Raw genomic sequence first — 10,051 nt, 5'->3', positions numbered from 1 at the left:
TGCGCCCGAATCCACAGCCGCGGTCCCGCCTCGCCGCGCCGCGCCGCGCGCGTCCGCGAAGCCTTGTTTTTTGCTGAAAATGCCTTGGCTTTGTCTCGGGCTGGGCTGGGTGCGCTCGGGCGGCCGCATTAAAATTCCTGGCGCCCCAGCCTTGGCCGCAGCGTCTCCCCTGAGACTCCACTTTCGCTATTACTGTCAAGTACCCTTGACTCTTTATTTTTGCCCTTTTATCTATTACAACTAATTCGAGTTCTTTTGCCCTTTTCAGTCTAAGACGTGGCTTTCTGCAAAGCCTCCCCCTGCCAGCGGGCGCTCGCAGCGCCGAGCCTTTAGAAATTGAGGGGTTTACTGTCAAAATGAAAATTTCACTTCAAATTATCTTGGCTGATGCTCGCTCGCCAGGCCGGGGGCTCCCGCCGCCGCCTTTTGACAGGCACGTCAGCGGCGAGCTTCCGGATCTCGATAATATCATCCAAGAGAGGGAAAGTCAATACGGTGACAGCGCGCGGGCGGGTACAGTCCAATTACCACGCACTGCCCCGGCCTCCTCCGCGCGGCGGCCGGTCCCCACGCAGGGTCCAGGAAGCGCTCCCTCCGCTCCAGGTCTGGAGTTCGGGGTCCCACCGCTGGGTTGGGGGACGGGCCGAGGTCCAGCCATCAAGGTCCCACCACTCAGGGTGCCCCCGAGCGCAGGCGACCGGCCTCTGTCTGGCCGCGCGGTTTCTCTCCCTCGGATGCGTGACTCGGCCCGCGCGGCCTGGTCCCATCCGCCAGCTTTCCAGCGCTTCCGGCCCTGACCCAACAGATGCCCAGTCCAGTCTCGCAGTCGCAGGAGAAAGCCCTGGCCTCGCCTGTCCCTCGAAAGCTGCCTGCGGGCCCACGAGAGAACTCGTGTCTCCTCGGTTGCCCATCTGTCCGCGTCCTGGGCAAGGGCCACCATCACTTTGTCACTGCAGCCCTGGGCAGCTCCGCCCCTGCGGGCTCCTCACCGGGGACTTGAATGAGGCCTTAGGCAGAGGGCTCGTAGCTAGGGGCAAGCCCCAGTCCAGGCGCACCGAGTTCCACGCAGCCCTCGCGGGGCCCTGGCTCAGGGCCCGGCGCCCCGCACGGGTGGGGGTGGGGAATCTGGTTTCAGGGCAAACCAGGGTCTGCATCGCGCACAAAGCTAGGCGAGGCGGGGCAAGGCCCGGGTCCTCCCTCTCCCCGCCGCTCCAATTACTCTTGGGGTTCTTTTCCTAATCCCTACCCAGACCCTGACCCTGCCCACCGCCTCGGCCCCCACCTCGAGGCCTTTTAGCTCCCCCTCGGGTCTGCGGCCTACGTGCACTTCCCGGTCCAGAGCCGATGCTCACAGTGAGGACTCGTTACCCGCGGGGCGCGGGGCCCCGGAGGGAGGGGGCGGGGCTCGGGGCCGAGCGGGGCGCCGGGAGGCCGCGCACTCCCGCGAGCGTGGTCCGAGGGTGGGCGGCGGTGTCCTTCCCCTCCTCCGGGGCACAGTCCCAGGGAATTTAGGAAGTTTAAAAGTTATTCTAATTAATCTGGCCAAAGAAACTCCCATTTTCTCAAAATACCGGACCATGGTCGTGGAGGGGAATTTTAAAGTTTTGGGTCTCTCATCCACTTCCATTATGGAATTCAACAGAATCCGGCAAGTTTACCTTGACTGTGTTTTAGAAAATGGCTTGACCGACCATGTCTTGGGCTCTGCAAGCCCCCAGCGGCCCGGAGCCCCTTCCCCACTGCTCCCCGTGGGTGTCGGCCCCTTCCCTCCGCCCAGTTCTCAAATCCCTACATTGGAAAGGTGTTCATTTTGCAATGCAAACATCATCACTCCATTTTATTGACTTTGTTATATCAGCCTCTGAAGCAGGCAATTATCGGTGCGAACATACTTTTAAAAAACATAATTTTATCGAGTTAAGAATGTGCAATAGTGTGAATTCGGTGCAGGTGTTGCGGTGAGTTCCGCGCTGAGGATGAGATCAGGTCAACAGGCTGAGGGTCCTCGCTGGGACACGGTGTGCCTCACACCCAGGAGGCAGGACACAGACGAAGCTTAGGAGCCGAAATGTTCTCTCCGTGTAAACTTTTGGACGTAAACTTTATGCTTCAGGGCGGCTGCCTTCTGCTCTGGGAGCAGCCCTATCCCACTGGTCCCCGAGTTTGGGAAAGGCCAGGACGGTCACCCGCCCTGGCGCGACAGATGGGGTCTCGTTGGTGGTCCCGGAGACCGAGTCCAGCCCCTCCCTCAGGGTAGGCGGGCGGCCTGAGCTTGGCGCTCTCCGCTCTCCGCTAGCTTTGGAAACAGTACAAAAGGAGTCTCGGACGTGCGGGCTCGCACCGAGCACTGGGAGTCGCGCCCCGTCAGGCGCAGAAGGGCTTCCCGCTGGCCTTGGGCGCCGCCAGAATCCTTGGCGGAAAGGCCAGGACGGTCACCCGCCCTGGCGCGACAGATGGGGTCTCGTTGGTGGTCCGGGAGACCGAGTCCAGCCCCTCCCTCAGGGTAGGCGGGCGGCCTGAGCTTGGCGCTCTCCGCTAGCTTTGGAAACTCAGTACAAAAGGAGTCTCGGACGTGCGGGCTGGCACCGCGCACCGGGAGTCGCGCCCCGTCAGGCGCAGAAGGGCTTCCCGCTGGCCTTGGGCGCCGCCAGAAGCTCCTTGGCGGGGCCAGTGGCCTGGGCGTCGTGGGGCGCGGCGGCGGGCGGGAAGGAGCGCGCCAGGGGCGACGTCAGCACGTTGGCGCCCGCCCCCAGCGAGCGTCCCAGCGGCCCCGCGTCCAGGAGGGCGCCCTTGGCGGTGGCCCAGGCCTGGTTCAAAGTGCTGTGCCTGAGGATGGGGTCGTGGAAGACTCCGTCCACCCAGTTTCTGAGACTGGTTACCGGGGAGTCTTGGTGCCTGTCCAGGGCACTGGCGGAGGCCGGGGCCGCAGGTGAGGACGAGGCAGGCGCCAACGAGACGGCCGCAGGGGCGGCGGGGCCTTGGCGCTTGAGCATGCACGACGGAAACTCAGTCTGGCTCAGGTTGGTGGCGGCGGCTGCGGTAGCCGTGTGCGCCAGGGACCAGATGCGTGGTTTGACCTCAAGCCCCGCTGTCGCCCCAGCCTGGGCAAAGCCCATCTTGGCCTCGCAAGCCTGCGGGCCGCCCCCGATGCCGAGCTGCTGCTCCGGCCCCACCGCCACGCTCCGGAGGCAGCTCCGGGCCCTCTCCAGGTCCTGGTCCAGGGCGGCCCCGCCACTGGTGGCCAGGGGCATCCGGAGAGCGCCCGAGGCCTCTTTCCCGGGGGCACCGGGACCCTCGGGTGCAGCAGGAAGGCGCTCCAGGCCGCCGTCCAGGGGCTGGAAGGGTGGCTTCAGCTCACACTCTGGGGGCTCTGCCTCCAGTGGGTCGAAGTCCTCCAAGTCGCTGAGCTCCAGATCCTTCTCCTCTTTGCTGACTGTCTCTGCCCAGGAGAGAGAGAGAGTGGCCAGTGGAGAGAGAGAGGGTGCGAATTAACCAGACCGGTTTCCTTTTTCCTCCACCTCTGCGCCCATGGCCATGGGGCCTGACTTTAGAGCTAGGTAAAGCACCCACGCCTTTCTTCGGGACTCCCATCTCCCCCAAACTGGCAATACCTGAGAGTGGATTTCAGCCTCCGATTACTGGGGGGTGGGGCGGGGGTGTCTAATGTTCTAGAAGAGATGTTGGCTTTCTTTACACGTGCTCCTGGCTCACCCCCACAGCCCGCCCCCACACCCGCACGGGCCCTTGCTCGGGTCAGCTCATTCACTGGATGCCCGGCTCCCAAGGGTGCACTGCCTTCAGCCACCCTAGAACCCCCAAAGAAGGCACAGGGAGGTCTGCCCTCACGGCCCGCTTGGGCTTCACCAACCTCTACCCACCTTCGTTCTTGGTGCTCTTGAGGGGCTCCTCCCGGGGGTCTTCCTCCGCCCCCTCGTCTTCCTCGCCCTCCCCAAAGGGCCGCTTCTCATCCACACACTTGTTCCTCGGCGGCCACGTCATCTTGTTCTCCTTCTTGAGGCGCCGGCGCGCGTTGGCGAACCAGGTGGAGACCTGCGTGAGGGTCATCTTGGTGATGATGGCCAGCATGATCTTCTCGCCCTTGGTGGGGTAGGGGTTCTTGCGGTGCTCCTGCAGCCAGGCCTTAAGCGTGCTGGTGGTCTCGCGCGTGGCGTTCTTCCGCCGCGTGCCGCTGTCCATGGTGCTATACCTGGAGATGGGCGGGGCAATGGGGCGCCAGCCTGCCTTGGCCCAGATTAGTCACCGGGTTGTTCCAGGCGAGGCCCGGCCGGCTTTCAGTCCCCAGCGTGTCGTGGGGGTGTGTTTATGGTGGTAAGACCTGGGTCGGGACCGCAGGGATTGCCGGTTTGGGCCCGAAGTCTAAGAGAATATTTATGTTTCATTAAATTTACATGGAATCTGGGCTGCTTCGCGAGCCACAGAAGCCTTGAGTGGGGCACGGGCGGAAGGCCCAGCCAGGTGTCCGTCACTCTGCACGGACGTAGATGCCTTCGAGCTCTTTTACTGGGTCTCTCTCCTGCACTTTGGATCCCCAAGACAGGAGAGCATTTCACAGAGCTGCGAATCAGATCGTGGAACGCCCACGGGCACCATTGGTCGTTAGCGCCCAGAGGGCCTGCGTGGACTTTCCGTGGCTAACTATGTAATTGTCGCTGGCGGAAGCGGTCGCACGGGCTTGCAAAGTGGCTCGGTGGGGCCAAGGCCTGGTCAGCTCAGCGCCACCCGAGGAGAGGAATGCCCCTCATCCTGCTACCCAATCTTTCTTGGGGGCGTGGGACTGATGAGGGGTGATGGCTGACAGAAGCGCCGGGGCCCGGGGACAGCGAGGAGAATCGGTGCCTCACCTGTCATAGGCATACTGGCCCAGCGCCGGCTCGTACGGGTAGTAGGCGGCGGCGGCGGCGGCGGCAGGCGCAAGGCCCGCATGCGCAGATCCCGGAGCGTCCTTGGAGTCGAAGCTGTTCTGTGGGAGCCCGGGAGCCTAGAGTCGCGGCTTAGGGAAGCCGCCCAGCTCGAGCCCCTCCCTCTGCCTTTTGCATGCTTCGCCCCACTCCCCAGACTGTCCCCAGTGCCTGGGCAGCAAAAGAGCCCCAAGACGTGAAGTGAGGAGCCCCAAGACGCAGCTGAGGCGTTGAGGGGACAGGGAGTAGGTGTCGGGGACCGAGAGATGAGTGTGAGACTGGAAGGAGGGGCTGGGGGCGGCAGAACAGAGAGGGCGAGAGAGAGACAGAGATGAGGATGAGGTGACGGGGAGAAGAGGCGTGGGGAGGAGCCAGGGCGCCTGGGAGAGGCGCGAGGGAGGGAGAGGGAAAGGGAGGGGTGAATGGGGGCTGGCAGGAGAGGAAGAGGGAAGCCGGGGGGAGTGCGGGGGGAGAGGTGTCAGGAAACGCGGTGGGAGGGGGGAGTCTGCTCCGACAGAGCCAGAGATCTGATCAGAACTTAAAAGCGATCCAAGGAAAAAAAATACATTAAATACAGCGACCACCTGCCCAGTCGCCGCAACCAGGCGGGGTGGGGGAGGAGCAGGGGCCAGGCTGGGAGGAGCAAAGCTGAAGACACGCCTCCCACCCGCAGCAGTCCGGGGCCCAGGGGCCTCACGCCGCTGCCTCCGGGGTTGGCGCTGGGGAAAGTGACTCGAGGGGTAGGGGCATAACACCCCCTCCCTGCATACCAGCGAGTAGAAGGCGGAGGCCTCGGAGCCGTAGGTCACATAGTTGCCGTAGCCCTGCGAGCCCCCGTAGGGGGCCCCGTACACGCCCAGCGCGGCGGCTGAGTTGAGCTCATGGCGCGCGGTGGCCAGCAGCCGGCTCTCGTAGACCGGGCAGTAGACGGAAGCCTGGGCTGAGGCGGTGGGCCCGGAGTCTGCCAGCGTGCGGCCACCTGATTCGCAGCACGTGCTCAGGGAGTTGGTGGTCATCAGAAACTGGGGGAGAGAGGAGCCCCGAGGAAAGGCAGGCCACCAGGCGCAAGGCTGGGGCGCTGGGCCTCCACCTGTCCTGCACCAACCAGGAGGCAGTGCCGCCTGTCTTTCGGGTCTATCTCTGTCCACCCCTGGCTGCAGGCGCCTTCCCTCTGCAAGCCTGGGTGGCCCGGCCCCCCCGGGGCGCGCTCCAACCACGTGGGGCCAGGCAGTCCTGGGCAGCGGCGTTCACGTCTGCCCCGGGGTTTCCCCAAGGCCCTGCAGGCCTTCCCGCAGGCCACGATTCTCCCGCGTGCCCAGGGTCTCCTGAGGCACAGCCTCGGCTTTGGGGTGGAGGTCAAACTAAGCGCGAGCTCCCCGCTCCTCCCGTCGGTATTTCTCGGCAGCCCTGCCGGCTGGAAGCGATACCGGATCGCCGGATGCCGGCCCTCCAGTGCGTCTGGCCTCGCGGGGCCTCCTTACCTGGGGCGCCGACGAGTAGGTGTACCCGAACTGCGGGTAGGACATGGCGAGCGCGGCCCGGGGCCGGCGGGCGGGCCGGCTGGGTCCTGCGCGCGGGGGCCGGCGGGGCGCAGCCACTGCTCCGGGGCCGCCAGCTCCTAGGCGCTGGGGGGAGCGAAGCAGGAGAGCCGGTTAATTCATCCACACGCTCTGCAAACTTTTCTAACCGGGTAGGAAAGTGAGCCGCGGCGTCGGCCGCGATCCTTTTAGCTTCGCAATTCGGAGCCTCGAGCGGGCTCTGGGACCGACCGGCCTCGCGGCGATGACACAAATACATATTTTGCAAAAAAGGAAAAAAAAAAAAAGTCTCGCGAACCCGTCAAGTGAGATGTACGCGGCTTTAAGCGGCCGAGGCTCTGACGTCAGCCCACGCCGCAGCCCGGTCTGGCCGCAGACGTGCGGGTCACTCAGCCACGGCCCGGCCGGGCGGGGCAGGCGGAGGGGCCAGCGCGCTTAACAAATGAATTTCATCCGAGGAGTCAAGCTCGCCCCGACGAACAGCGGCTCTCCTTAGTCACCGAGGACGGGAGGCACTTTTAATTAGAAATTAATTAATGAGCAGCTGCTCCTTCCCGCCCCACTGTAATCATTAGTCTCAATTACAAATGAGACGTATGAGGGACACGCGAGCGAGTCTTCATGAAGATGTAATCAACAGTTAAAATTAGCCCGCGCGGCGCCGGCAGCGGCGGCCTGCGCTCTGCGCGCCCCTCCAGGTGGAAGGCGGCGGCTAAGCGGGCGACTTCGGTTTCATCCGGGGTCAGCAACGCCTCCCCCTGTTCGAACCCTACTCCAGGCTGGTCTTCCAGAGCCAGATGCAGCTTCAAGAGTGTCCACATCTGGAGGTCCAAATGCCCTCGGGTAAGTGGGTTCTGGGCCCGCCCCGGAGCTTGCCACCCTACTCCAGGTGGCCCACAGGCTTCAGGACTTGCCACGCTCGGCCGCCGAGTCCCTGGGGAATGCCCTCCCCCCTCTCCCGCCTGTGAGTTCCCACTTGGCGCACGGCCCTCCCTTTCCCGCCCCCACCCTCCGGGGCCGCACGCCCTCAGCCGCCCTGCCCCTCGCGGCTAAACCCAGGACTGCCAGATGTCCCTGTGCGCTCCGGGGAGTGGGTTCCGAGCGTCAGTGTCGGGGTCGCTCCCGCCGCGCTCGCTGCTCCTGGCGACCTTCGGAGCTAGGCACGGGGGAGGGGGCGTTGGGCATCAGGCGGGGGCGCCGGGCGTCAGGCAGGGGAGCCCTTCCCATCCCGCCTCGCGTAGCTCTCTGCCCACGGGGCTGTGCGGAGTGGTCTGGGGAGGAGACCAAGCGCGCACCCCAGGACTTCCGCAGCCAGTCCCGGCCTTGGGCCCTTGCCCGAGTTCAAAGCAGAGGCCCGCGCGCAGGCGGCAAGAAGGCGTCCGGGCCACGCTGAACTCGCTCCCCGCCTTGGGCGCCGCCGACCTCTGGGGCCCACGCTCGCCCCAGCTGCTCTCGCCCGGCTCGGCCGGGAGGGGGCCGCGCGCGCGGCGGCGCTGTGCAGACTTGCTGGGAGAGATTCTTGGGTTCAGACCTGCGAATCGCCCCAGGGTCATCCTCTAATTAATGATGACGTTCTCACTCTCTCCCCAGCTGCAAGCCTGCCTCCCAGAAACGAAATCTGCCTGCTCTGACAGCTTGGTTGAAGGTGATTGATGACTATCTGGAGACCACAGTGCGCATCATATAATATCTGCTGCGTAATTGCTTTAATTTACAGAAGAAAATACGAGTTCCCCGATCGCGTTGGACCTGAGCCGGCCACGTCCGAGCTGCTTGCAAAGGAAAAACATCGGAAATAATGAATAGGCGCTCCATGCAAATTATTCAGACAGTTTAGCGTCCATAGCCAGGAGAGATATATAAAGAACACGAATCAAATGACATTAATAATTGTTTTTGAATTCTGTATTGATTTGGCGGTGGCCGTGTTTATTTCTTTCTCACCTGAATTGCTAATATCACCTTCCTGTAAATAATAAGAAACTAGCCACCGGGCTTCTCGGCAGAAATGAATCTCTCAATCTCTCTCCTCTTCCTCCTCCGCTCCTCCCCTCCCCCACCGCCCCTCCTCTCAACTCCTTCCAGTGTTCTGGCTTCTGCTGAGGCTTTGGCTGATCGTCCCCCTACCTTCTATTATTTATTGTTTACAAACAACTGTCTCTGCCCGGGTAATGAGGCCCGGCCAGGGAGGGGCGGTCGCCAAGGGTAGCGGAGCACTCCGGGATCCGCGCACAGGGACGGCCTCCGGCTCTCCTTCCTCACCCCCTGCTGTGGCCCCCCGCCTGGCGAGTGTGAGCGCTCAGCCGGCTGGGGAGGAAGCCACCGCCGGGTCCCAGCAGCCAGCGCCCGGGGGGCTCCGGCGGGCAGCCCTCGGCACGCCCGGCCCTGACAGCCGCGGTTCCTTGCCCGAGACTCGGCCACGGCTCACGGGAAACGGCGCACCCTGCTCTCGCGACCATTCCGAGCTACGTGCTCACCCCGGAGCCGGCGGGCACGGCCCCTCCGTGGAGCCTCCGGGGTGGCTTTCAGGGAGGGGCCTCTCCGCCGCCGTCGCCACAGTGCTCTGTCTTCCTTTCCAGCGTGAGTGTAAAAGGACGCTCCCTGTCCCACCGGCCTGCCCGGTTCTCACGGGCGACCTTCTCTCTCTCATCCTGAAACCCACCTTCCCGGGCCACGGAGCACTGACCCTTCGCTTCCTGCGCGCCCAGGCCCAGGCCCCGGCGGCTGCAGCTGCGCGGCCCAGCCCGGCCACCCTGTTTGGGGAAACTCGTGGCTGCCCGGGGAGCCGCCCCCCGCCCCCCACCTCCCTGCCTCTAGCCCAGGCCCGGAGAGCCAGTCCTGGAAGCGGGGTCAGGGGTCCGTCTGCAGACCCGCATGCACCCGACATCCCGCTGACAACCTGCGCGACCGGGGCCCTTTCTGGGCCATCTGTGCCCCATGAATAACACCGGAACAACTGTTAGGTGCTCTTCAGTAAAAGGCCAGGCCTTGAGCCAGGCACCGGGGTTTCCTCCAGGGGCGCACACACCAGGAGCGGCGGCATGTCAAGTACCCGCAACTAACTGCACCTGCGTGGACGCGGAGTGCTAGCTCTCGGCCCTGGAGGGACCCCCGGTTCCGAATACAGCAGCGAGCGGTCCCCGCCGGAAGCGTGCGGTTCCCCGCGCGCAGGGCGGCAGCTCAGCTCTGCGAGGTGCCGCAGCGGCCCGCCGCGAGAAGGGAGCCAGACTCGACCGAGGGCCCTTCTTGCTCTGGGATGTGGCCGCGGGTCGCTGTAACCTTGGGGTGGGGGCGCTTCCAGGGAGATAGGCCGCGCCCAGACTTTCTCCCGCTCCTGGTGGGACTTCTCCCCTGCCTGCAGCCGAGCCCCGCACTCCCGGTTCGCGGAGTCCTGCCCGCACCGAGAGCGGCGAGTGGCAGGAAGGCTCTCTCCAGCCCAGCGAAGTTGAGCCCAGGCGCAGGGCGGAGGCAGAGTGCGCGGCACCAGGCGGGCGCCTTCTTTTCTGAGGCGCTGGGCCCGTAGGGCCGAGGGCTTGGGGCGCCTGTGCCGGCCCGCGGCTCTCGCACCCCCGGCGGGGTGAGGGGCTAGGAGGC

The 10,051-nt window shown here is 64.6% G+C and overlaps 1 protein-coding gene across 1 annotated transcript; it reads right to left on the bottom strand.

Moving 5' to 3' along the window:
- Positions 1–2,459: 2,459 nt before the first annotated feature.
- Positions 2,460–6,318, bottom strand: IRX4 (iroquois homeobox 4). The gene is made up of 4 exons (XM_025050512.1): positions 5,690–6,318; positions 4,863–4,981; positions 3,879–4,207; positions 2,460–3,439 (listed from the first exon to the last, which is right to left on the bottom strand). Exons 1-4 carry the CDS (start codon positions 5,933–5,935, stop codon positions 2,610–2,612), a joined length of 1,524 nt encoding a protein of 507 aa, XP_024906280.1. The 5' UTR covers positions 5,936–6,318; the 3' UTR covers positions 2,460–2,609.
- Positions 6,319–10,051: the final 3,733 nt, after the last annotated feature.

This window comes from Pteropus alecto, unplaced genomic scaffold, assembly GCF_000325575.1.
Source record: "Pteropus alecto unplaced genomic scaffold, ASM32557v1 scaffold137, whole genome shotgun sequence".
Taxonomy (NCBI): Eukaryota; Metazoa; Chordata; class Mammalia; order Chiroptera; family Pteropodidae; genus Pteropus; species Pteropus alecto.
Note: the sequence above shows the minus strand (reverse complement) of the source record. Positions and strands in the feature narration are given on the sequence as shown.

Coding starts and splice junctions, on each gene's coding strand:
- IRX4 (XM_025050512.1), bottom strand. CDS start 5,935: ATGACCACCAACTCCCTGAGCACGTGCTGCGAATCAGGTGGCCGCACG. Junction 4,982..5,689: donor CCTCCGCCTTCTACTCGCTG/GTATGCAGGGAG, acceptor GGGCTCCCACAG/AACAGCTTCGACTCCAAGGA. Junction 4,208..4,862: donor GGCCAGTATGCCTATGACAG/GTGAGGCACCGA, acceptor GCCCATCTCCAG/GTATAGCACCATGGACAGCG.